Here is a 24,849-nt window from a genome sequence, read left to right on the forward strand (position 1 = left end):
GGTTGCCGCTTTTTGATCGTCGTGATGTAGGGGCATGCATTTGCAACTGGGAGGAAGGACTTTGCGAACCCACATCATAGGCCTTTGCGACACAATATTGTCATCCGGAAGCATGCATTCTTGGCGCACTCGGCCCGGCGATAGGCTGCCGAAATGTGTATTGTTCTCATCACACGGAATTCGGCATCGCGAAATAGCATATTTCGACCATCGCAGAAGAATCATGAGGCACTGTAGTTGTTGTTGCTTCTACAGTGGTGCGCCCCAAAGCGGGGTCGCTACGCGAGACCTGCTCAAGCATAATCACGGCGTAAATTTCACCGAAAGTATTGAAAAGATGATAGTGACGTAAGACCACCAGTGTCAAGCTGATGAGAGGACTGCAGGACAGTATGTGGATTAAGTGTTTTGGCCCGATTCAGAAGAGAGTGCAGGCGCCAGGATTACTCAGATTTGGGGTCGGGCTTGGTCTAATGAGAATCAAGACTTGCTAGCGATTAGGGCTGATGACTTCCCGGTATGAGCTTCAAAACTACGACTTGCTCAGGTGATATTCAATGCTCAGATCTCTTGAAACTTTTTGTCATTTCTAAGCCCCTTGTTTTTAGTTTAACAACTAGTATTGGCTTCAAACGCAAGAAAATGCGAACAATACAGCTCGACACGACATTGGCGGATTTGTACCGCCATCATGGCATCAAAGGTCCGTTCATTGTGACCATGTATTGCGTTTTTGGCCATCTTGATCTACATCCTAATTTCCCAAGGGAGTTGCTGTTCCCAGAGGATGAGGAACCAGTGCCGTTCTCCGATGATCCCGAAGAGCAGGATCGCCTCAAAAGAGTCATCCTAGGATTGAAACCACTTCGGCGGGCATTCGGCCTAGGAAACATGGAGGTCATTCTACTTGGGCCCAATGCAACTTCTGCTGGCATGAAACGTGCTGTACTGCAACTGGCACCGGCACAGCGCCATAAGCCCAGGTTCTTGGACCTTGAGAAGGGAGATATTCAAGCGCAATTACTCGAAGTATGCCAGGACAAGAAATTGCTGTTCTGGAGGCCACAAGGGTGGATGAAACAACACGATTGTCTGATTGATCCCCAAGAGGGTTATGATATCAATTCTAAGAAGTTCTTGATCACATCAGGAATCAAGACACCCAAGTCTGTGGTGGTCAATTTGCAAGACATGAATCTTGATAGTCCTGAATCTGTACTTAGCACAACAACACTACCATTTGTGCTCAAACTTTGTAGAGCAGGTTGCGGCTTCGGCACTTACATTGTCACTGATGAGGGCCGGCGGCGTACTATGATCGATGCCATGCGAAAGTACCAGCATAAAGGAGTGACAGAAGTTCTGGTCTCAGAGTACATCGATTTGGTCCAGGACCTTGCTGTGCATTTTCTTATCGGAGCCGCGGACAGCGAACGGAATCATGATAATCCTTTGATACTCGGCGTTACTGTCCAAACGTTGAATAAGGAAGGCAAATGGGTTGGCGGACACATTGATTATAGTGCACAAGATGCACTTCAGAACTTGGTGCAACAGACTGTCCGTGAGACGGCGAAACGTATGCCAAGATCATATATTGGCTGGGCTGGGATCGACATTGTAGTAGACCGGGAAGGGAGGCAGTGGGTCGTGGACTTAAATGCCAGGTTCACTGGCTCAATGCCAATTTGCTTCCTGTCACAGCATTTTTGGAAAATGTGCGACCTTCGCATGGCGCAATTTGGTGCGTTCAATTATCGCGGGAATGTCGATGACATCTATGAGCGCCTGAGGCCTTTACTTGACCTAGGCCAAATCATAGTAACAGCTACCGCAGAGATTTACGATGGGGACAATATGGCTGACATTGTTTGGGGAGGCAGAGATGCGGAGGACTTACGCCAGGTGGAGCAATGGATCAAGATGAAGTTGGCAACAGCCTAAAATTGTGATGAATAGTATTGAAACATCGGGTTTATTAGATATAATTGCAAGCCTCCTTTCAACTGTCATTCTTAGGGAATTCTTTCTAGCAGTGAGCGGATCGCGCACTCATATTCAGCACTATGAAAGTGAACATCTCAAATACCAATTTAAGATTTGATCCAGTCAGACAGACCGGCAGCCTTTCTCATTCTGGCTCTCTTGTTCCAGGATCGCTGTACGATGACCTCTTCGTCAAATACTGCAGTAATACTTGGATGTCTAGATACTGCAGTCGCCCAGTTGTGAAAGTTGGGTGCTCCCTCCGCAATGTGTTTGTTCAGACTAGTAGGATAAACTCCATTCCTTGATAATGCCAATGCACGAACGAGGAAAGGTCCTGTGATGACCTGCACAGCAATTCAGCACTTGGAACATAGATCCAGGATAACAGATACCTACCTCCGCCAATGTCAACTTTTCACTAGCGCCAAAGAAAGGCTTTGCATCTGCGAGAAGTGGCTCGACCTCGCTGATTAGACCCTTAACAGCGTCATTAACTATACTTTCGGTGTCGGCTTCAGTATGTGCATCGAACAGCCGGAACAACACTGTGTGGAACTTGCTCCAGTATGCGTCCGTGAAGAAGGTGATCTTGGCGCGGCGCAGCGCACCCTCAATTGTCGTCGGCGGCGGGCACAGGTGTGAAGGATGGATGTCGCACAGGAACTGGCAGACAATCGCGGACTCCACAATTATCTCATCATTGAATATGATCACTGGAACCAACCCACGCGGATTGATGTTTTTTAGGAACTCTGCAGGTCGCGGACCGTCCACATTGATTATTCGTTCCTCAAATGGGAGACCCAGCTCCGTGAGTGCAACCTTTGCGCGATTGGACCCTATCGAGCATGAGCAAGGTTATCCGGAAATAACATGAAAAGCGCTTCCGATTGGGCAAGAATTACATGTACACGTGTCGTTGTTGTAAAGAATGATCTTATCGCTCGTGGACCCCATGTTTACGTCTGTGTAGCCTTCAAAGTAGAAGTTTTGGAAAATAGAATTGTCTATGAGAAGCATTTCAAGGACGCGGCGCCATAATGCCATTTATATGACGTTGTGCACCGCAACTAACGTGATTCAACAATCTGACTCAGTCTGACCTACATGATCCAAGCCCCTGTAGAGGACTGCAGCAGCTGTGGAGTAACGGGTCACAACACCCGCGTGTCATTAGAAATGGGTCGGCTCGGTCGTTGGCTTTGTCGCTGGCTCTTCCATCTGTAGTAGCCGAGACGGCTGTGCCACAACCTCACTGCGTATGGGAACCATTTGCATATGCTCTTAGCAGCAAATACACAAACTATTGGAACAAGGTAGTATTCGCCAACAGCAGGCTGTTCATGATGAAGACCCAACTAGTATGTCAGCCAACAGCCAAGGGAGGAAGCAAAGATGAAATGACGAGCAGGGGTAATAATACCACTGTATGTTGGAGACAAGCAATGTATGATATAAGAAGTGCACATTATTGCAGCCAACGGATCAATGGTGTAATCAGGGTACTGCCGGTCTTTTAAACGATTGAGCACCTCATGAAAAGCCAGAAAGAGCCTGGAAAAAAACCCTCCGGAGCATAGTCATTGATTTGGTCAGTCTTTCAAATCACTCATCATGGTGAATGAATTTCGCGGTAGTCTATCAGACGATAAAATGATAAAATTACCAGTTCCAAGGGATTTGCCGCTTCTCACACAAGAAATGAAGAGTAACTACTCTCCAGAAGCGATCAAAAGAGTAGGGGTTATCGTTACACTTGCTGGAATCAACTTTCTAAATACTATGGGATCCGGTATTCTCATTGCAGCATTGCCAAGAATTGCAAAAGATCTCAACATTCCAGACGGTCTCATACTATGGTAAGTCAAATGTTGGATTAATGCAAAAGACTAATGCCACTATTTGACCACCTCGCTATTGCCCCGGCTACGGATTTGCTCGCGTGGCCTGCTAATATTACTTCCTGTCATCACACACATTTACTGATTACCCCTTATTCTGTCAGGCCTGCCGCTGTATATGCACTTGCCGCTGGTTGCCTACTCCACGTCTTCGGTTCGGTGGCCGACATGATTGGTCCCAAGAAGTTATGGATCACTGGAAGTTTTCTTTTCGCGGTGTTCACTATCGCTGTTGGGTTTGCATCAAGCGGCATACAGATCATCATATTTCGAACCTGTCTAGGTGTGGCGATCGCCATGTGCTTACCGACCACAACAAGTCTCATCACTAATACCTTCATGAGGGGTCCTTGGAGGACGACGGCATTCGCCATGAGCGGAATGGCTCAACCACTGGGTTATGCGCTAGGCTTAGTACTTGGAGGTGTCTTTACTGACACTATAGGGTGGAGATGGTCGTACTATATCATGGCTATGATTAACTTCTGCATCTCTTTGGTGTCTATCTGGTCGCTGCCTAATGTCGAGCATGCGTCAAAGAAAACATGGAAGAAACAATTACGAGAGGATGTCGATTGGGTGGTAAGTTGTTTACATCTCAGACTGCACATTCAATCATTCCGTAATAGGCACCCTTTGCTAAATCTGACTATGTCCAGGGTGTCATTGCCTTAAGCGTCGCCCTTGCATTGTTACTATATGTCCTCGCCATGTTGACGTCGAGTTATCGGAACATCTACGAGTCTTCCAATATATGCCTCCTCACTCTCGCACTTTTGATGCTTTCAACTTTTCCATTCTGGATGTACATACAAAACAAGCGAGGACGACCGGCACTTATACCTAATAGACTATGGCGTGAAGCCGCATTCACAGGCTCGTGCCTTGCAGTCTTCTTCTGCTGGGCCTCGCTTAACGGCATCGAATACTTCACCACACTATAGTATGTCGATAGACAAGTTTATTGCGTGGATCCATGATCGCTGACACATATCGTAATGCACAGCTTCCAGCAAATCCAAGGGCTTCCTGCATTACAGTCGTCAGTTCGATACTTCGCGCAGATCGTGGTTGGCACATCTACAAATGTCGCACTCGTCTATCTCATACCCCGGATTAAGGTGCTGACGCTTACCACGGTGTCTGCATGCATTACACTTGTGTCACCCGCCATCATGGCGACTGCTTCATTGGACGCACCTTATTGGACCGGTGGCCCTTTCTGGGCCTTGCTGCTCTGTCCTGTCAACCCTTGGGGTAAGCTGCCTGTCCAGGACTTGGCACTCTATTGCTAACATATGCACGTTAGTATTGTTCAGCGTATGTAACCTTGTCATATCCGATGCGTTCCCCATGGAGCTACAGTCACTGGCCGGCAGCGTCTTCAATGCAGTTGCTCAATTCGGCAACTCTGTCGGACTGGCAATGACGGCGACTATTGCTGCGTCTGTGACCGAGCATTCAAGTAGCACTGATGCTAAAGTCGCGTTGATGGATGGATTTCGGGCTGCATTTTGGACAATCTTTGCTAGCACAGCCATCGTGCTGATTGTGAGTTCTATTGGCCTGCGACGCGCTGGTATTGCAGGCCAAGCTGAGGAGGATGCACAGGCCGAAATATTGAGAGGCGAGTCCGTTTAGTGTCCGAGGGCTTGCATCACAATTACCGACATGTTCGCGATGCTGGTTCAGGTATGCCATTATCTGAGACTCTGGACAAGAGGCCAAGTCACGTAGGTAACGACGCCCTTTGACTAGATTAGGTTAACCTAGTGGAGTAATGCTGCCTAGAGCTGTGGAAAACGGATCTGGATGTATGGTGGCGGAAGAGACTAGTCTAGAACGTGATTTTATAATTTGTCTACATTCAAGAGAACTGTCTTTATAATAGAAAATATTCTTTTTTTCTAAGCGATGGTTTGTTCAATTTTTCAAGTTAAATTAGGTGGCCGTTTGGCGCATGTGCAGGCTCCCTTTCCATCTGTACCGATATCAAGCTGCACCCACGAAGTCTTCAATTTGCCCTGTCGATCCAAGAGACGTTCGAAGAGTGTGAGGACATTTACACACAGTTTTCGCTTGTAGACAGGCAGGCAGGTCTCGGCCGTGATGGTGATGCCATCAACAAGATGCGAGACTTGTCGCAAAACATGTACGAGACCAAGGACGCCAATACATATGCGCGTGGCTCATGGGGCTATACCGGTATAAGAATATTGTCTTCATACAATGCCAAACCGATAAGCCAAGACTGACATCGGATAGTTCTCCGCACCGTGTATACAGAGGAGTCAGAGAGGTTGGTGCCTCTCGCTATCGATCGACTGAAGCTATGGACGAGCGCATGGTATCTGCATGTGAACCGGTATCCCATGTATGGCGATAGGTGGATTCAGCGGCAAAGGCCCAACGGTATTGTGAATGATGAGCTCGGACGCCGGTTCCGTGTCGAGCTCCTCGAAAACAGGCAGAGACTAGATCTGCCAAATATGAATGACGCGGAGCACGATCATGTGAAAAGACTCTGCGGTGTGTTCGATGAATGGGTGGTCAGTGTTGGTGGCAGCGTTGATGACAGGGTAATGACCCCTCGTCTTTGCGATTGCCTAGTCATGGACGAGGACTCTATGCGGTGCCTGGCAGCACTACCGACGGATACACCACCGCTCCGTACGGCGGAAACGGAAGAAGAAAGAAGAGTAAGTACATTGGACCTTCTTTGGCTCACGGTCTCCGAGCGTCTAGACATGAGATAAACAGATTATGCAGCTAATTTATCTTGATAGGAATGGCGCTCTCGAGGCGATGCTTATTTATGGCTGCTAGACACTCGCGCAGTCCGGAGATTCAACCCAGCTTCCGATGAAAGCAGATTTCGTGGATGGATGAAAGTTGACGCATCAAAACTTGACGAAAGCTGGTTCCAAAAGGTATCTCGAATTGATAGAACAGGCTCCGACGAGTGGGTTCTGGAGTGCCGTGAAATGAAGGAGACATCAGGTGATAAAGCAAATTGGTTTGATGTCGTCTGTTGAATATGGCTGGTGATCAAACAACGATGGGTTGTCCTTATCAACCACATTTGATGCTAGGCAGATTTACAGTTGACAGCTGCCCTTATAGGCTTCACAATCAGTGATTAAGTATTTTCTGGCAGGCAGGAGGTTTCAACATTGGAAAGTTTGCGAGATACTAGCCTAGACGATCCTCGTCTTTCTGAGTATCAAGTTAGGCAAAAGATGTCTGCTCAAGACGTAAAATCTGAAACGATTCATGGCGGAATAGAATTTTATAGTCGCATTGATATGTTTGAAAGCTTCGCGCAACGTTGTATTCAGGATATCGTGCAGGGCCCTCAAAGGCGACGCCATCAGCGATCAAGATAAATGATCGGCCAACAGGTTGCCTGGGGATATTTTCCTGAAACCGAAATCCTGTTAGAATATCTGGGTATGGCACAGCTGGATTTTGGAGACCGGGGTGGGGGCTAGGATCTTCAAAAGTCCTACGTTCCCAATCCTCTCTCACGCTTTTGGAGATTTGATGCAAGTCGCAAAGCGGGCCGATGGTTGTTAAGCACAGCCGACTGTGTCGGTTAATCCCATTGTGAAAACGTCGGCCGGGCCGGCTGGGGGGTCGGTCATGTTGGTTTGCTCAGTTTCAGGCGCCAGAAATTGTGCGAGCCAATTGGATACGCAGCGTCTGTGGTCAAGCCTTGAAACATTCAACGTCCTTTGGCCCTATCAATTTAGACGCCTGAGCCCCTGCCTGGTGGTTGCGAATAAAATGTTGCTCTCCGCGACCCCCTGCGTTCGAGCTGAATTATCACATTAAAAGTAATGCATGCATGGCCAGGGATCCCCAAACGTAGGCCAGGATGGGCCAAGTGCACATGGCACATCACGGCTGTGCTATTCATCACCCAGATTGGCAGCGTAACGCTCACTGCAAATAACATGTCACAAGGCTGCGACGCCTGTTTTCAAGGAATCTGGCCACAAAACGGTTACATGGTTTCATGGTAACCCCCTTTGAAGGCTGCGTGCAAGCCATGCTGTTTGTAAATCTGTCTTCAAACTATTAGGCAACGAAGATTCAAGGAATATAAGAGCAAGCGTTCAAGTACGAAAAAACAGTCGCTCGGTGAAAACAAACATAGAGTCATCTAAGCATACCCACTTAGGCAAATAGACACTGCATATTATATACCTTCATTCTATTTTGTACGACTGGGCATCTTGTTTTAACTTTACGTTCAACGTCATCATGGCCACTCCCCAAGTTTTCCGAACATCTCCAGAAACACCACAGGAAGAGCAGGCTGCCTCGGATGGTGCATCATCAATCGCCAATGAGGAAAAGAACAACTACGTCATTCCGGAGGATCCATTCGACACCGAGTATAGCCGGATTCTGTTTGATGCTTTAGATCAATTACAGTCTAATGGTACCAGTCAGCATATACCAATCCCACAGGTGAGTTCTTGTAGTCGTTCGTAATTCAACTACTTACACTCGTACTGCATAGCTCGTCATTGTTGGCGAACAATCTACAGGAAAATCTGCTTTACTCCAAAGCTTGACAGATATCCCATTCCCTGTTGGTTCGGGATTGTGCACTCGCTTTGCTACACGGATTGTTTCGAAGCGAACCGGGCCAAACACTAGCAACCAGTTCAAAGTCACAATTGTCGAGCCGGAGGTCACGATAAAGGGCCTGAGCTACGCAGAAGACGATGCATACAAGGAGTATGTACGCATTGGGGACAGTCTAACACCTGAAGAGTTTGGATCAATCATGGATGAGGTATATGATCTTGCTGCTGGTTTGTTACGAGAGAAGTGCTAATTAAACTCGACGTGCTGAAGGTGTCTAAAGATTACATGGGTATTAAGCCAGGGAAAGGAGATGACAAGAAGAACTTTGCTACGCAGGTTCTTCGCATCGAGCTGTCTGGACCCGGTCGTTCTCAGTTCAGCATTGTTGATATTCCTGGGATTTTCAGAAGTCACCATAATGTCAATGCCCCCGAGATGGCCGGAATCAAGGAAATGGTGCTACAGTATATGAAAAATGAAGGAAACATCGTCATGTAAGTCCATGTCGAGACAAAGCCACTGAGTCTGTATCTGATTGTTTTAGATGTATCCTGGATGCATCAATTGACCTGACACGGCAAGATCTTCCATCTATCGCATTGAAAAACGTATCCAAAGATCGCATCGTCGGTGTCTTCACAAAGTGTGACAAAGCTGACAACGCTGATGAGGTACGGCAAATATATCCCAAACAGAGGATGACTACGCTGACGAGATAGATATGTTCAATTGTTAGCAGCGGGGAAAGTCATGAGCTATCCACTGGCCACGGCTGGTTTGTTGTGCGTAATCGGTTCAACAATGAAGACAAATCCTTTGATCTTGCTCACGCTGAGGAAGAGCTTTTCTCCAAGCCTCCATGGAACCATATTCCTCATACTCAACGTGGTTCAAATATGCTCAAGAAGTACCTCAGCAATCTGCTCTGCGCTAATATGCGCAACAACTTCCCTGCAATCCAGGCTACCATTCAACAAAATTTGTTTGATGCTAGGTCGGCATTGCAATCACTTGGCAAGCCTCGGCATACACATCATGATCGCGTACAGTATTTAAATGATGTGGTACAAAGGTATGAAACAATTGCAGTCAGTGCCATGGAAAAGCCTGGGCAGGTACGGGAGGAGATGAGGATCCGACAGAAGGTCAAAGACGAAAACGACATATTTTCGAAACTGATGCGCGAGAAAGGTCACAAGTTCCAGTTCGAAGATCCTGAGATGGATGCAGCGGAGACTTTGTACACATCTGGCGATGATCCATTCACTGTGTCAGTTCATACTCCCGAGCGCGGACTTGGTGGAAAGTCAATTCCTACATTCAGCTATCCTGTGACGCCCCCATCCTCCAACGATTCTCCTGTTATTGGCATCAAGCGTCAACCACCCCCGAGGCAACAGTTCAACCAAAAAAGCACTACTTCCAACGCAGCCTGTGCACTATTTGAGGATATCAGACTCCAAATTCGCACTTGCCAGACCACTCAGCTGCCTGGACTTATTAACCCTGATGTGATGCCCACCCTGTTTCAAACGCAGACCGAGAAGTGGCAGGGATATGTAGAACAACACTTGCAAACAGTTTCAACAGCCGTGGGGGATACCTCTTTTATGATACTCAACGATGTTTGCCCGCGCACTTCGAGATCTGTGGTACTACATGATGCCCTCCGCAATTTTTTATCTACGTCATGGGAGGGTGCCCAGGGCGAGACGAAAGTCGAGCTAGACACATTCTGCCATAGGGAGCGTTCCCACATGTTGAGCACCACAGACCCCAGATTCCTTGACGAACTGAAGACATTACAAACTATCCGTCTGATCCAGTCTCTACGGTCTCTCCCGCAAAGCACGAATGTTTCCACGATCTACGACCAGCTTCATTTTTCGATCGAAGATAATATGGTCAGAACAGTACACGATATTCTCAAAGTATATTATCAGGTTCGTATCGCATCTCAACTAACGCCGAGACACGAATTCTAACGCTAGGTACGCACAGATTGCCCTAGAATCATTTATCAGGCATATCACCCACAATATTGTTGAAAGCTTCGTCTCGAGTATACATAGTCCCCTGAAAGCTCTGACTACCAGCTGGGTATCTTCCTTGAAACCAGAAGAGATTGAAATACTGACGCGCGAGGATCAAGACACAATCTCAAAAAGAGAGAAATATGCTGCGATCATTGAGAGGTTCGAGCTGGCTAATGAAATTGTAACAAAAGCGGGCAATGAGACGGCGCATCTCTCGATTTAGTACCATTGGGAGTTCAGTAATAAGAGCAATTCCGCATTGCGTAATGCAATTTGTATAGTCTCAACATTTAAACTATCTTGACTTGCAGGTCTCACCTGTCTCTGCCCTTTTAGTTGTGATGCAGATAGCGTCAGCCCAAAGATGCAATGGTGATTTTCTATTCCCACCATTTATCCTTTTACTCAAATTTGCAGATGAAAGAGACCAAATCTATTATGGTGTTCTTGCTTCAAGTATTAAGTGCTTCTATTTTCATTTCAAGTGAGATCAAGCTGTCACGTTCTTCGAAAAGAAACGCCCCCTCTTCTGGGTCTAGGGGGTAGTGTTACGCCTATACGACAGCTATTTGGGCGCTACGGAAGATGCATAAATATTAATCTGTGTATAACATGAGATATTTTGGCGATCCTCGGGGGTTTTTTTGTTGCTGATTTGTACCTGAGTGTTCCAGAGTTATTAATGCTATATATATAATTGTAGCCGTTGAAACGATTAAAGAATTGCCTTTGGCGGGGTTTGGTCACCGAAGGCTCCGTCATCGGTATCATTTCACCCCTGCGTGTTACCTTCAGGATGTACCCTGCTGCGGTGGTGTTCTTATTCTAAGACTTTTTTTATCGCTCTTTAATTCAACCAACACATTTATCTCAGGGTTTGCGCTTCATTGTATACCGTGGCTCGTCAGACAGGGGTATATCATCTGCGGGAATTTCTGCTTAAACGGGGTTGAGATCATGCAGGTGAGCATGCATGCTGACAATGTAGGGCTTATCGCAGGATTGCAATAGATCCTACGTAAAGATTTCCCTCAGACTTAGCCCATCCTCAATTCTCTCGACTTGATCTTTGCGATCATCAATGGTTGAAATCTGGCGGTATGAGTCAACTTCCGACGACTGAAGATGAAATCCTGGCGACAGGTGTCATCAACTCTGAATTTGAGAAAGCGGTCAAGGCCAAACAGATGCCTCCAGGCTCATTCTACACCATTAAGATATTGAAAGAAATAACTGAAGCCTCACTTCCCTGGACTCAGAAAAAGCTCCAACAAAACCGGCCATTTAATCTGACGGAATACGAGCGCTTGGTCGCGCTTGATAATGGCCATCGCTCCCGTCTGTTATTTTGTCATCGGAAAGACATTCAACCGACAGCAAAGTGTCCCCTGATTGTCCTCATGCACGGCGGGGGGCATTGCGTCGGGAATCCAGAGTCCGAAATACCACTTGCGCGCCGCCTCGCACTGGACCATAATGCTATAGTGGTCCTACCATCTTATCGCCTGGCTCCCGAACATCCATTTCCAGCTTCAGTAGTAGACTGCTGGGCTATAGTCAAGTACCTAGCTGCGGAGTGGCTTCATCCACGAACGCCGCAATCTCCCTTTCTGCCTCCACAATGCGACCTCTCCTACGGGTTCATTGTAGCCGGTAGTAGCGCGGGTGCAAACCTTGCAGCATCAGTCGCTCACTTGGCACGGGATCAAAAGCTGAATCCGCCATTGACCGGACAGATGCTTATGGCGGGGACGTTCATCAGCTATATGCACGTGCCAAAACGATATCAACCATACTACCTGTCTCGTGAACAGAATAGAGATGCCCCGTTGCTCGACCTAGACATGTGTGATATTTTCCAGGATGCGTTCCAACCAGATTATCAGTCGCCGCTATGGGCTCTCTTTGACCAGCATCACCCGCTTGATCAAAACCTCAATGACCCATCTGATCCAGCAGTCAAGCATGGGCACATGGGATTGCCGCCGGCCTACTTTCAAATTTGTGGTTTGGACGTCAGTAGAGATGACAGTCTGATCTACGAGCGAGTTCTCAGGGAGGAGTGTGATGTGACAACTAGAGCTGATTTGTATTCGGGCTACGCCCATACATGGTGGACCATGTTCCCAGAACTAAAGGCATCCCGGAAGCGAGAGGATGATGCTGCGGCAGGAGTCGGATGGCTGTTGGGATTGCAGCAGTCACATAGCCAGTCAAAGTGAAGGTTCTATAACCTGGAAGACTTCATACTTGTGGTAATCATCTTTGGGGATAAAGTTTTCTCTACAGTTTAACGCTATTCCTAACATCAAACACCCCACTAGAGCCCAATATCTAGAGTTTATTTACAACGACTGTCAACCGAAATGGAGGAATTCATATGAGCAACGCTGTACAAAGTGCACGCAAAAACACGGTTGCTCATGCGAATACCTTGTCCGCGATGTTTTGATGGACAAGGAAGCAATGTTTGAAGGCAAGCGGTTGACCTGGGCGAAGTCATTATCAAGCTCACCAAAAACTAGCCGCCGACCCTTGAGGGAGTTACGACGTTAGAATAGGCCGTCAGTAAGCCTCGCCTTACTGCATTAAATGGATGTTGACTTTTTTGGCGTTCACATCACTCCATATTCTTTGTACATAGTACCTTTTGTTCGTTTCATGAGCCTAGTTGGCTGTGCTTTATGACTTCTGCTTCTAGCACCCATGTAAGTCTGTCTACGATCGTCCAGCTAGAGCCTTTTGTTTCTATGTATCCCATATGGTATTCTATCGATCTTTCTTTTGCTATGCCCATGATGAGACGATTTTGGATCGCATCAGAACTTACCTTGAAATTCCAGACTCTGCACGTATATGATGTGACATTCTCCCATGCTGCTACTCGCTATGGTGCATATCTCAGCCGTGTCCTGTTATGGGAAAGGAGCCAATGCTCTAAAAGTTGCCCTCAGGCTATCTAAATTTCTATGAGATTGATGTTTGAAATATTTGGGCTATGCGTTAGTCGAGTATTTGCAAGGCAACAGTTAGTACCACAGAATTTGGGATTTTACTACGTCAAAGCGAAGACATGATCGTGTGATATCTTGCAACATGTTTTTGTTACGATCATACGATACATTGTGAGCCTGAAATGAACTGACAGTATATATCCTTGTTCAGCGGTGCTTTGTTATGCCAGGTGAACCTATAAACCCCAAATGAGTGAAGACTCACACACTCTCGCCGGCTGTCTAGCCTAATGGGAGACAGAAAGTGTCTGCCGAATGAACACCAAATCGGTATTGCCAATGTTGTATCACACCTATCATTTCCCAACATTGTCAGTTGGGGCTTTCGCGTGTAGTCAACACCAAATTTCCAGTCACGCCACGACCGCTAAATCTACATAAGCTTCCGAATGCCCGTGGTTATACTTCACCAAGACAACGTATTTTGTCGGGTCCGCTTCACACCACACTTCATAGTCGGCGGAAGACAACCTAGAGAACATTGTGGTTCAAATGTAATTGCTTGAAGTAGTGGTGTTGATTTGGTAACCTCACACAGTAGAGCTACGATTTAGACTCCTGGCGCAGAGTCATTGCATGACGCACAAAGGCGACGATTTACGATGTTAGGCGCCGGACCGTGATAGAATTTGAAGGCCTCGTGAGGCTGAAACATTATGCGTGCGGACGTTTCTAGAAGTTTACGTGCCAGAGACGAGAAATCGACGAGGAAATGACCGATTCCTTGGACACAAAGACCAAGACCATCATAATTTCGAGGTTTGTTTAAAGCTGCGTTGGCTGGCTTTGCTCAGCTTCGAATGTTCAGGCATAATCTTGATGTCTTGGAATCGACTCGATATAATACACGGCTCTTAGCCACCAGGCTCATATGCTTTGGTGACTTTGATACCTATAAGGTCCAAAAGTCTCAGGCTGTTCAGGTTCCTTGAGGACATGGAGGGAATTCTGAATGGATTGCTTCGTTCTCCGGGGAAATTCTTCCTTCCTCCCACTCATCATCCTATCAATACGACCGGGTACCATCAAGAAAGTGTGGCACGACAGCCTCCATTTCACAAGTATGTCAATCACAGTGCATCAACTCTATTCAAGCTGTCAAGCACTAAACCAAAGACAAGAAATTGACCCATCAGTTGTTGAGATCGAAATTGTTTTTCGTTCCTCTATCAACAGCTATTTCATCCATCATCATTGATACTCCGTTAACATTTCCTCCGAGAACTTCTTGGAACTGGTTACTGGGGAACGAATCAAACATACAACGAAGCTGATCAACCTCATTTGGACCCTCACTGACATATATACTGGGACAGGATTTATGCTTGCATTCGGAAAGATAAAAAATTGATGTATTGTTCGTATTCAATCAACATTGACGCAGAAACAGCCCTGACAAACAGAGCTTAGCTACAAAATCCCAGCGTAGGCATTCGAGCAACCGACACAGCAACGCGGAACAACATGGCACGTCAGTCACAACAAGCACCCGAGCACGACCCAAACGAAGACATTAACTTGACGGATTTCGATGTATCCGACCAGCTATATTGGCCTGGTGATGGCTTTCCTGCTGCCGCCGTCCCATACGACGCTGGGCAAGCGGACTATAACCTCGGCAGCGCCAACCAACAGCACCAACCGCAACGACAGGATCAACAGCCTTTTCCAATGAGCCCTTGGAGCTTTGAGGATGGTCCGTGGCCGATACAATATGTCGACGACACGGAGACAGCGGAGGGATCCTTTAGTAAATTTCTTCAGGATGCTTACGACATCAACGGTGAGCATGGTTTCGGTATAGAGCAATGTCATGCTCCACCGACAGGATTCCCTAATCCTCAGGCGGACATGCTGACACCAGAGTCAATGCCGAGTGTCAAGGCGTACGAGGCTATTGATGAGCAAGACCGCAGTGCTAGAGTCAACGAGGGTATGTCACACCCGGGTCACCGGGCCTCGAAACACCCCACCAGGCACTCACCAACACTGCTGCCTCGAGAGAAGAGTATTGTGCAGTCTGGAGCAGGCCAAGGTGAGTCATCCTGCCTGGTAGAAGCCTTCGCACTTCGCCACCAGGGCCGTACGCACGGTCATAGGGTCATCGGGTCATATGGTGAGGCAACAGTCGAGCTAATATTTAAACAGGCCAGCGTCCCACTGGCTCACAAGGTCCAGCGGCGCGGCAGCAGCAGCAGCAGCAACGACAACGACAAGACGTACGGGAATTTGAACAGCACCGACGGCAGCACAAGGAACTATGGGATTACGCAATTGAAGTTGTTCCTGCAGATCCTGGTAAGTTTTGCTTCTCATCACCCTCCAAGTCCAGCCTGCAAGGAACGCGTCGTGGTGGCGTAGGAGTAGGAGTCATCGTTGGCTGCCTGTGGATTTGCGATTTGCCAGCGATTTGAGCTGTGCAACACAACGCATGCAGCGGCCAACGGCAGGGTCAATGCGCCACAGCCGTGCGGGGACCACAGCTCTAAATTTGGAACGACCACCAACGGATGTGGCATAGTGGACGCCCAATGGTTTGTTCACTTGTTTTATGCAAGGCTATTTTGTGTGGCCGGCGCCTGACAAATCGCGATTTCCCTTGTGGCTCAGCTGGCTCACGGATCTTTCGCACTTCTGCCAGTCTGCCTCTTTTCTTCCCTCCCGCCCATTTTTCCTTCTTCGCCTTTTCGCCTTTTCCTTTTCCGCGTCGCCTTACCCACATGCACCTCAATATCCACATGCACCCATCCCACATGCCACCATGCACATGCACCCACCTCACAGCTGCCTCGCCTCGTTTGCGCCTTATATCTCAGGCCACGTCTTATATTGAGCACTCCCAGCATATAGGCCTAACATTACTGTGATACCTCATAGACGATTCCAGCGTACTCGACCACATCGTCGCCGTCCACGAACAACTGGCCCAGCGATCCTTTGGCGACTACCGCTTCGAAGTTGCCACTTCCACCCACTTCGGCCGCCCTCACCAAGCCCGCGTCCGTCGCTACATCCTGCCGGACCGCCTGCGACGAGACGATCGGGCCCGCATGCAGTTCATGCAGGTCTTCAACAGTAGCCGAAGTCACAACTCCAAGCTCCAAGGCTATGAGTTCAAGATGGTCCAGGTCTTCGAGCCGCGCCAGTTCCACACTCCCAACGACGACTACCAGGCAATAGCCGGCCTCGGTGATGACGACGACCGTGTTGGTGTAGACAGTCTACCCCAGTTCGGCGACAACGACATCACCGACCTCGCAGCATACGCCGGCCCTGCTCCCCCGCCCTTCCCCTCGCCCGAGCCTCACCATGACCTGCATCTCCCACCCCTCCCGCCGGTCCCCGAACAGCCTACCGCCTTGCCTACCCCGAAGGACGATCTCGACATTCACACCACCCAGCGTAGCAAGCCTATCCCCAAGCCTGATCGGCAGGTCCGGAAGAACGCCCGCGGCAAATATGAGTGCACCTGGGATGCATGCGACGAGAAGGACAGGGAGTTCAACAGAAAGTGCGAGTGGAAGTAAGTCCAGCCACCTATACCCTATTCTATACTATTCTATGCTGCTGCTCCATACTATACCAGAGTACACTATACCACACTATTGCACCCCCTGTCTGATCCACTACTGCAAGCCAGTCACTGATTAAACCCCCTCTATAGCAAGCACATGGACAAACATGAGCGACCCTACAAGTGCCAAGTCGAAGGATGTGAGAAGCTCGCCGGTTTCACATACAGCGGCGGTCTGCTGCGTCACGAACGCGAAGTTCACAGCAAGCACGGCGGTCCGAGAAACCCCCTGAACTGCCCCCATGTCACGTGTAAGAGACATAACGGCAAGGGTTTCTCGCGTCTGGAAAACCTCAACGAGCATCTACGACGAGTCCACACCCATCCTGTTCCTGGCGTATCCGGCGACGATACTGCTGAAGATGGCGATAGCGTCGCAGCTTCAGAGTCGGGCCAAGTACTCCCCCAGCAGATCCTGTTCCCCCACCAGCCCCAGCAGACCCAGCCTTCCCCGCAGGTGCTCACAGTCACCCCTCAAAAGCGTCCCCTCGACGTTGACGAGGATACCGATATTCAGTCCGAAGTGAAGCGCTTGCGCCAGTCTGAACAACACCTCAAAGTCCTCAACGAAGAGCTGGCACGTCAGCTTACAGCCCAGCAACAGCAAGCCGAGCAAAATTCTGCAAATCTCAAGCAGGAACTCGAGGCCCAGAAACGTCATATGGCAGTCATGATGGCTGAACTGGCAAACATGCGACAGCAAGTCATGGACTCGGAGCAGCAAACCCAGGCCGAGTCCCTTCTCACCGACGCCTTCACCTAGTAGTCGACGGTATTTTGTTGGCCGTGGCTCTCGATTTTTTGTTTTCCTATTTTCTTCCTTCCTCTCCTGTTCTTGGTTTTGACGAAGATACCCCACTCGCGTTTTTTCTGGTTTCCCCCATTCTCATGGTACGACATGCATAGAGCGGCGTTCTTGGTTCGACATTTTGCGATTGATTTGGCCACGATATTTACACGTGGAATTCGGCATTGGTCCTCCACCGAGTAAGACGGAAGGCCCCGCGGAATCTCGAGGGTGTCTTGGAGTGGAATACATTCAGAAGATGTGGTGATTGGTGTTTGACTATCATGTCTGCCAATGGCATGCGCCTTGACGACCTGATGGAAACGGTCGCTTTGGCCATACTATTGGACCATCTTGCCCGAGTGGCTCGCCTTTGGACCTCTGTCAGGTTTTGTGCATCACATTTTGGAATGTATCGCATTGTACTAGTTCTGAAATTCTTCGTGTCCATAAAGTCATCTAATTAACGACACCTCAAGGTTTCTCAATGTGATGAAATCGTTTTAAGTGGCGTGAATTATTGAAATTGATATGTTATTAATCAATATTTCAATTTACTCTAAAAGGTAAAATAAGATTCGTATCAAGATATGATAAGTACATGAGTGGCGGCATAAAAATGTCATAATGGCGTGGATATATCCCGTCAAGTTATAAAGGCTGGCTTTGTGTTAGACGCTGTACATTCCTTGCACTAGACTAACCGACATCGCTTCCTGTGTGCCTGTTTAAAAGACTCACGACCGTCATTTTCCATCTTCCCTTCTTGTATCCCACAATTTATAAGCATCTATTCGAGCGACTGATTTGGACGACGTATCTTGCTTCGAAGGAACCCCTATAAATCACCGGCGTGACCAGAATCCCAGTGCCCAATTGGCGCAGGATGTAATAACATATTGACCCCGCCCCAAAAGCGCTTCAGACGGCTTGAGAAGTGTCCTTTCGATCCTAAGTTTCTTATCCATTCTCCCTAAGCTAGGACACGTCCGCCGTCCTAGCTGCTTACATCTCTTTTCTTTTCGTCTCTACTCTGCCGGCGTTGACCGATCCCGGCACGGACAGGACCGAGTACAGCGAACTCAACGAGGCATACCTTAACATTTTGGATAAGTCCGGAAGACGTGGAAATAGGACAACATTGCCTGAGCATATTTCCGGGTGTTTGCTGGCCTTTGATGGTGCAGTATTTTCAGCTCTATGTCACCAGTTATGTCAACGTCTTCAATTGAAAACCCCCAGATTGTGCACATTCTACATTTCAGTACTTGTGGGCGGGATGTAAACCGAGCTCGGATTGACCTTTCACCACATTGTCTACTTGACGATAGACCTGAGCGCTGAGCTGCATGCGCTAGTCGACAAACATGATGAGGTGACTGAAGGTGCCGTGAGCGACGCCAACAAAGTTTATGGCTCAACGCAGGTGTGCTTTGTCGATCTGGCTCCGTCCGTTCCCAATGGCTACCGCTGGCGCAAGAATCCGAACGGGAATTTCCATAAACCACATTTGTCAAGAACCAGTACATAGCTATTCCTGAGTACTTTGAAAGATGTTGGCATCGATGGTGCTGTGGATGTGAGCCCATCCTTTCTCCCTTTCTTGCTCTTCACCTCAAATTAATTAATATCTATTACCTCTGGCATTTCAGAAATGATATCAAGTTCCAAACCAGGTGACAGACGCGGTCGAAGCAGCTGAGGTAGCCTCTATGATATCAAATGGACAAATTAGGCTACTCGGCTCGCAAAACTGCTATGAATCGATGTGTACCGAACCAGAACCCTCAATATCATCCTTTGGCAACATCCATCCACAAAGACAAAGGCCCTTCGGGACCGGCAGCAATTTATTACCAGGCCACCAATGATGCTACCTCTAGAGACGAGGAGCAGATGTGGCTGACCTATGGCATCGAATCATCTGCACCTCACTTCCCGGAAACATGCTTAAAAATGGATAATCCATGCCCCAACCAACAGGAGACTCGGAGGTAAAGCCAGGCCCCCTTTGGATTGAGCCTTTGGATCTTGCAAAGGCCGCCTGTTCTTGTAAACCGCCCACTAAACGCTCCCGGCGGCGGTCGAACCATAGAATAAGCGTCACAAGGTAGACCATATATGACGTAGCGAAGAAGCAGAATTTCTTGACTGCTAGAAGATACTGGAAATACCACAAAGTTCTCTTACGTACATACCATGTTCTTGTTGATGACAGTACCACCTCCGAGTGCCCTGCCCTGAGTGGGGTTTACCTTTGGCAGATCTGCGTTGACCTGGGGGGTTGTGGTGTAGTTCCAGTTGAACTCGCCGCGATAGACAGGGTTGGTCGAATTGTACCACATGATATCCTCCCGATTGTTCGCGTGCGTGCCCGCCTCGAGGAGGAGTATATTGGCGGCGGGCAAGTACTCATGAAGCCGGCTTGACGCAACCGAGCCGCCAAGCCCTCCTCCTTCGACGATGTAGTCCCATAGCATATTGGCGCTGGCCTCCAGGTACCGCACATCTCATGTTCAAAGTCAGCGAATCACAGGCGAGTTACATTGATTTCTATTGAGTCAGAACTTGATACGATTTAAACTATCACTGTGTAGGCTGCAGAGACAAGGAGAGCACTTCAAGGCCAAATGCAAATGGGACATGATCGAGAAGAAAATCCCAACAAGCCAAGCAGCGAAGCTTTCGGCTCTGGCACCAAGTAGAAGCATGTAAGAAACCTTCCGCCAAGGTACTCCATACGTATGAGAAATAGTCGTAGTGCATGGCTCTTCCCAATTTGACTAATTGCGCTCCGGCAGCCATAGTATCCTTGGTTCGAACCCGGTCATATCAGAATAGTCCTCCATGGCCAAGCGTTGCCCGTCATCGAGACGGGTCACCACCAACTTCACCGCTTTGTCGGTAGCCAGCTGCTCAGCAAAGTGCTGAGCTTGAAGTACCCTAGTGGCTACCGGTTTCCGGCATCGCCCAGTATTCCGCGGCCCCGCTCCACCACGACCGGGACCCATGCCCAACCGAGTCACCTGTCCGATGAAGTCGGAATTCGTCACGGCACACGGCTCAGTCGACTTCGCGCCATGAGTAAATACATCGATGCGGTAGCTCTTCTCCGTGCAGCCCACTCCGCGAAACAAAATGAACGGCACCTTGCGTGCCTCCACTTCCGATTTCTTCCCCTGATGATTTTCGGATCTGGCTGGGACACTCCCCTTGTCAATGTTGACGCCGGCGGGCAGGCTGAGCGCGCGCCCCCCAGAGGCGTTCATCTTGTAAAAGCCTCGCTCGAGCGCCGACTTTAGCATGTACGCGTCGGGACTGGTCGGGGCTCCGTACATGTAACCCATGGCTCGAGTGTCTTTTGCCATGTCGCCGATCGTGGTGTATATCCAGCGACGAGGGTCATCATACGCCACGTCGGTGCCGTTCGCGATGAATGGCTGGAGAGGATAGTTTGACGTGAGATGGGTGTCCGGGTGTGCGTCCAGGAATACCCCGGCTAAACGATCCATATTGGCATGATACGAGAGAAAGATGGGGTCAAATGCCGTGTACGTATTGTCTGCCATATCTGGTCCAACCCAGCCGTGGTAGTTGTCATGGACCTGTTCGAACAGCCCATCAAAGTCGAGACGGTAAGGGTATAGGCTATCAGGCTGGTCGTCGGAAAAGGTGGGTATGTTCGCCCACGGTATGCCGAACCCCTCCTGAGTGTCCTTTGAAGTAAAGGTCTTTTGTTGCAGAGCCTGGGTGATTTGCTCGTGGTATTTGCTGAACAAGCTAATCTTTCGCTGCCAGTCTGGTGAGGAAGGCCCTTCAACTAAGGTTGGATCCCGGGTCACCCATTGGCCCTTACCGCTTTTTGATTTACCATCCAGGGCGAGCGCATACTTGAGAGGATTTGGCCGTACACTGCCGTCCTTTGGGTGGATGTAAGTTTCCTCCAGGAAAACCCGAGGAATACCAGCATCTGCAGAGGTAGGGTCAGAGGAAGCTATAGAGAACCCGTTCCAATAAGGAATGGGATAATCGATGAGCTTCTCAATATAGAGGAGGAATGCTCGGTGCCAGAGAAACGTGGCTTCCTGGTAATGGAGGCACCATTCCGTGTCTGGGATGAATAGTAAGCGCTATGTTACTTGTTACGCGGTCATTAACTTACGGAGAAGCCCTAACTCTTGCCACTTCGAGCCCAATACGCTCACCTGAAGGACATCGTCGAGTTTAGACTGGTATATCGCAAGCTCTTGCTTGCTCAAACTCATGATGTCCCGTCTCACACCATAAACCTTACTCGCGTCCTGGGGCTTGGGAATGACAACCCTTGGCACTGGGAAATCTGAGCTGTCTTTCGGGAAACCTGCATTTGCCCAATTGCGGAAGGTTTCTAGTGCGGTATCTGGCCAGTAATCTTGTGGATCTCGAGTTATCGGCATAGTCTTTGAACGTAGATGTTGATGGATGCTGACAGCTCTCTTCTTGACGTCTTCAAATTCATCCAAACTCCAAGAGCTCCAATACTTCATGGCACTGATCCAATGAGCTCCTTTCTCTGGGGATTTTTCTTTGCACCAGGAGGGATTTCTTATTAGAGGGAGGATGTCGTCTGTCCAATTGGGGATATGAACATCTTTCGTGATTGGAGACTTAATGACACCATTCGCATCACCCTTCGCAATGGGACGTGCAGTGAAGTAAGGACAACCATGAGCCTCATCTGCATGTTTCTCGACTTTCTCAAGTTGGACAGTACCTTGGCATCGCACTGCAGCGAGCCTGTTGGGCCTGGGAAGAGCTTGCAGAGAGACGGGAGCATGTGTATGCGGCGCGTCAGGTTTGGGTAACAGCTCTGGGTCTATCCCTCCAAGAGCATTGGTCCATTCGTTGAGGAAGGTCTGACCTCGAGCTGGCATAGCTCCAATCGTGCCATCAGGCTTCATCTCCATGAAAGGTGCATCCGGCGAGATCGACTTAGCGTAAGGTAATGTGTAACCAAACTCGTCAAGAGGCAATGGCCGATATATGCGTCTGCGGGTTTCCGCTAGAGTGAGATAATCAGTAAGCGCTTCCACTGAGTTGTTATTCATGCGTTCTTGAATTGCTGAGAAATACTTCTGAATTTTGGTTTGATGGCTTTCGAGAGTGGCCCCGAGCAACGCAATCAGTTGATACTCTGGACTATCAACCACGCCAGCTTGTACCCACGGCGAAAGCTTGACATTGGCTACAAATCGAGCATCTAGATCATAAGAACTCCCATCGAAGGTCGTATCCTGAGGTACGTACTGCATCAGAACTCCACGGCGCCAAGAATAAATCGGATTCCAGAAATCCAACACCATAAGCGCATAGATTGTCGTCTCGGAGAACAGGCCAGTAAACTGATTTGGTGCAGGCGCTGCAGCGAATTCTGGACCGGTGGGCTTGACCTTTTTCTTCAACGTCTGGAACTTATCCATACCGATGGCATCTTCATAAGAAGAATGGAGGATGTTGAATGGGGTTCCGCCTTCATGCTGGAGAACGGTCTTGAAGTAAACATCATTGAAAGATACAGAACCGTTTTCAGTCCGCTTATCTCCACCGAGAGCTTGCCACGGTAACTTGACGTCCCAAGATTGACTCATAGGATCATCGATTTCCTGGAGCAAGCACAGTCCCAACTTCTCTGCCGCCTTGTAGTAATCATCCGCGGAGAATGATACGTTGAGTTTCGCCTTCGGGGGCTGAGACTTTACGTCAGTACATGTGACCGTGGAATAGTCTACAATAAAGTGTGTCGTCAACATACCAACAAACTTGAGAATGTCGCCTGGATCAAAGTCTCCTGGTTGTAGAAATGATTATCCGGTATGACCCAGGATCCCTGCGCGGTGGATGCATTCAACATTGACCTGGGATCGAAGTTCATTAGACCAGTGTTCGTGGTCTTGGCAGATGCGGCCCCGATGTTGATGGTTGTCGTCAGAAATAGATGGGCCACCCAACGAGGGACGTTTAGAGGATTACTAAGTAGTTTAGAACTGGAATCGAAGAAATCCGTCTTTCTCCGAGTCAGAAACCAATTCCTGACTCCGGCTTTGATCGCTGTTTCGAGATCCTCAGGGTTGTGATTCACGGCAGAGAACAAATCTGAACCAGGATCGGTAGTGAGATACGGGAGGTTTTTATAGAGGTTGATCTTGTCCTTCGAGAGACAAGATCGGATATCCACAGGGGCTCCGCCTTGCCAATGAAGCCATGGTCTACATTGAAGTTTAATTAAAAGTTGGGCTTATTGATACTCTTTTAAAGTGAACTTACGCATGTAGCTCTTTCATGACACATGCTCCATTGACATGTCCGTTGAACGGTCCAAGGTATTGACTGGGTCCAAATGCGTCGTATGACTCTCCGAAATGGGTCCATGCTTGCGGTTCAACTTTCCCAGAGACGTGAGGAAAATCGTTCTGCTCCAGGTCAGTATACTGGTGCATGTGTGGATCTCTCGCTCATGGGCAACTGACTTGGTAAAAGCGAAAAGTCAAACCATTCCAGGAAGCTACCTGGAGAAAAGACTTGTCCCGTGATTCTTCAGTCGGGTCACCGCCACCAACGATGCAAAGTGTCCATTCCGTAGTAAATTGGCTGAAAGGGTTCTTATTTGCCAATGTAACTAGTGTCAAGAACCGAGTGTGCGGTTTGAACCAGGTTGCCGCGTCAGGCACTACAGCAATATTGAGAAACCCACCGTCGGCTACTACAAACGTTTGGATGCTGTATTGAGGTGTGTCCTTCAAGTTCGCATCTTGTCTACATTAGCTTTGACCTCGATAGCTTTAGGTCACCGCCTCTTTACTCACTCCACAAGCTCATAACTATAGCATCGAAGGACTGAAGAGAAGAATTCTCCGCAGTCTGTAGCCACTTGCCAAAGAAGTCAGAGAACTTCTTGTCTAGAGCGTTTTGG

The 24,849-nt window shown here is 48.5% G+C and overlaps 9 protein-coding genes across 9 annotated transcripts; 6 read left to right on the plus strand and 3 right to left on the minus strand.

Moving 5' to 3' along the window:
- The first annotated feature begins 590 nt into the window (after nucleotides 1–590).
- On the plus strand, nucleotides 591–2,378 carry BKA67DRAFT_251731 (uncharacterized protein). The gene is made up of 2 exons (XM_046095752.1): nucleotides 591–703; nucleotides 768–2,378. Exon 2 carries the CDS (start codon nucleotides 892–894, stop codon nucleotides 1,942–1,944), a length of 1,053 nt encoding a protein of 350 aa, XP_045960168.1. The 5' UTR covers nucleotides 591–703; nucleotides 768–891; the 3' UTR covers nucleotides 1,945–2,378.
- Nucleotides 1,942–3,019, minus strand: BKA67DRAFT_562131 (thioredoxin-like protein). Its single transcript, XM_046102576.1, has 3 exons — nucleotides 2,895–3,019; nucleotides 2,386–2,828; nucleotides 1,942–2,333 (listed from the first exon to the last, which is right to left on the minus strand). Exons 1-3 carry the CDS (start codon nucleotides 3,007–3,009, stop codon nucleotides 2,094–2,096), a joined length of 798 nt encoding a protein of 265 aa, XP_045960169.1. The 5' UTR covers nucleotides 3,010–3,019; the 3' UTR covers nucleotides 1,942–2,093.
- A 671-nt stretch (nucleotides 3,020–3,690) lies between these two features.
- BKA67DRAFT_515893 (efflux pump protein) lies at nucleotides 3,691–5,531 on the plus strand (the record flags this gene model as incomplete). Its single annotated transcript, XM_046097763.1, has 5 exons — nucleotides 3,691–3,848; nucleotides 3,995–4,472; nucleotides 4,550–4,833; nucleotides 4,897–5,147; nucleotides 5,200–5,531. 5 exons carry the CDS (start codon nucleotides 3,691–3,693, stop codon nucleotides 5,529–5,531), a joined length of 1,503 nt encoding a protein of 500 aa, XP_045960170.1.
- Nucleotides 5,532–6,019: 488 nt separating this feature from the next.
- BKA67DRAFT_657807 (uncharacterized protein) lies at nucleotides 6,020–6,925 on the plus strand (the record flags this gene model as incomplete). Its single annotated transcript, XM_046107175.1, has 3 exons — nucleotides 6,020–6,095; nucleotides 6,156–6,589; nucleotides 6,677–6,925. The coding sequence occupies 3 exons, from the start codon at nucleotides 6,020–6,022 to the stop codon at nucleotides 6,923–6,925; spliced, it is 759 nt and encodes a 252-aa protein (XP_045960171.1).
- A 969-nt stretch (nucleotides 6,926–7,894) lies between these two features.
- Nucleotides 7,895–10,748, plus strand: BKA67DRAFT_675903 (vacuolar sorting protein VPS1; the record flags this gene model as incomplete). Its single annotated transcript, XM_046108790.1, has 6 exons — nucleotides 7,895–8,366; nucleotides 8,419–8,697; nucleotides 8,760–8,983; nucleotides 9,034–9,160; nucleotides 9,209–10,432; nucleotides 10,491–10,748. Exons 1-6 carry the CDS (start codon nucleotides 8,157–8,159, stop codon nucleotides 10,746–10,748), a joined length of 2,322 nt encoding a protein of 773 aa, XP_045960172.1. The 5' UTR covers nucleotides 7,895–8,156.
- Nucleotides 10,749–11,326: 578 nt separating this feature from the next.
- BKA67DRAFT_562147 (Alpha/Beta hydrolase protein) lies at nucleotides 11,327–13,203 on the plus strand. Its single transcript, XM_046102577.1, has one exon. It carries the CDS (start codon nucleotides 11,626–11,628, stop codon nucleotides 12,745–12,747), a length of 1,122 nt encoding a protein of 373 aa, XP_045960173.1. The 5' UTR covers nucleotides 11,327–11,625; the 3' UTR covers nucleotides 12,748–13,203.
- Nucleotides 13,204–15,003: 1,800 nt separating this feature from the next.
- Nucleotides 15,004–18,030, plus strand: BKA67DRAFT_675913 (uncharacterized protein; the record flags this gene model as incomplete). Its single annotated transcript, XM_046108791.1, has 4 exons — nucleotides 15,004–15,574; nucleotides 15,688–15,837; nucleotides 16,417–17,062; nucleotides 17,204–18,030. The coding sequence occupies 4 exons, from the start codon at nucleotides 15,004–15,006 to the stop codon at nucleotides 17,874–17,876; spliced, it is 2,040 nt and encodes a 679-aa protein (XP_045960174.1). The 3' UTR covers nucleotides 17,877–18,030.
- Nucleotides 18,031–19,634: 1,604 nt separating this feature from the next.
- On the minus strand, nucleotides 19,635–20,380 carry BKA67DRAFT_675915 (GMC oxidoreductase-domain-containing protein; the record flags this gene model as incomplete). The annotated part of the gene is made up of 2 exons (XM_046108792.1): nucleotides 19,635–20,064; nucleotides 20,099–20,380. The coding sequence occupies 2 exons, from the start codon at nucleotides 20,378–20,380 to the stop codon at nucleotides 19,780–19,782; spliced, it is 567 nt and encodes a 188-aa protein (XP_045960175.1). The 3' UTR covers nucleotides 19,635–19,779.
- Nucleotides 20,381–20,491: 111 nt separating this feature from the next.
- Nucleotides 20,492–23,537, minus strand: BKA67DRAFT_603635 (uncharacterized protein). Its single transcript, XM_046105346.1, has 3 exons — nucleotides 23,296–23,537; nucleotides 22,063–23,178; nucleotides 20,492–22,011 (listed from the first exon to the last, which is right to left on the minus strand). The coding sequence occupies exons 1-3, from the start codon at nucleotides 23,525–23,527 to the stop codon at nucleotides 20,684–20,686; spliced, it is 2,676 nt and encodes an 891-aa protein (XP_045960176.1). The 5' UTR covers nucleotides 23,528–23,537; the 3' UTR covers nucleotides 20,492–20,683.
- Nucleotides 23,538–24,849: the final 1,312 nt, after the last annotated feature.

This window comes from Truncatella angustata (assembly GCF_020726525.1).
Source record: "Truncatella angustata strain MPI-SDFR-AT-0073 chromosome Unknown BKA67scaffold_3, whole genome shotgun sequence".
Lineage (NCBI taxonomy): Eukaryota > Fungi > Ascomycota > Sordariomycetes > Amphisphaeriales > Sporocadaceae > Truncatella > Truncatella angustata.

What these genes read in the sequence shown, in the direction of transcription:
- BKA67DRAFT_562147 (XM_046102577.1), top strand. Translation starts at nt 11,626, where the DNA reads ATGAGTCAACTTCCGACGACTGAAGATGAAATCCTGGCGACAGGTGTC.
- BKA67DRAFT_603635 (XM_046105346.1), bottom strand. Translation starts at nt 23,527, where the DNA reads ATGAGTCAATCTTGGGACGTCAAGTTACCGTGGCAAGCTCTCGGTGGA. An exon ending in TCCAGAATTCGCTGCAGCGC is followed by an intron (nt 23,179 to 23,295) that starts CTGCACCAAATC and finishes TGCAGTACGTAC; the next exon opens with CTCAGGATACGACCTTCGAT. An exon ending in GCAAGAGTTAGGGCTTCTCC is followed by an intron (nt 22,012 to 22,062) that starts GTAAGTTAATGA and finishes TATTCATCCCAG; the next exon opens with ACACGGAATGGTGCCTCCAT.
- BKA67DRAFT_562131 (XM_046102576.1), bottom strand. Translation starts at nt 3,009, where the DNA reads ATGCTTCTCATAGACAATTCTATTTTCCAAAACTTCTACTTTGAAGGC. An exon ending in CAACAACGACACGTGTACAT is followed by an intron (nt 2,829 to 2,894) that starts GTAATTCTTGCC and finishes CATGCTCGATAG; the next exon opens with GGTCCAATCGCGCAAAGGTT. An exon ending in AAAAGTTGACATTGGCGGAG is followed by an intron (nt 2,334 to 2,385) that starts GTAGGTATCTGT and finishes ATTGCTGTGCAG; the next exon opens with GTCATCACAGGACCTTTCCT.
- BKA67DRAFT_251731 (XM_046095752.1), top strand. Translation starts at nt 892, where the DNA reads ATGGAGGTCATTCTACTTGGGCCCAATGCAACTTCTGCTGGCATGAAA.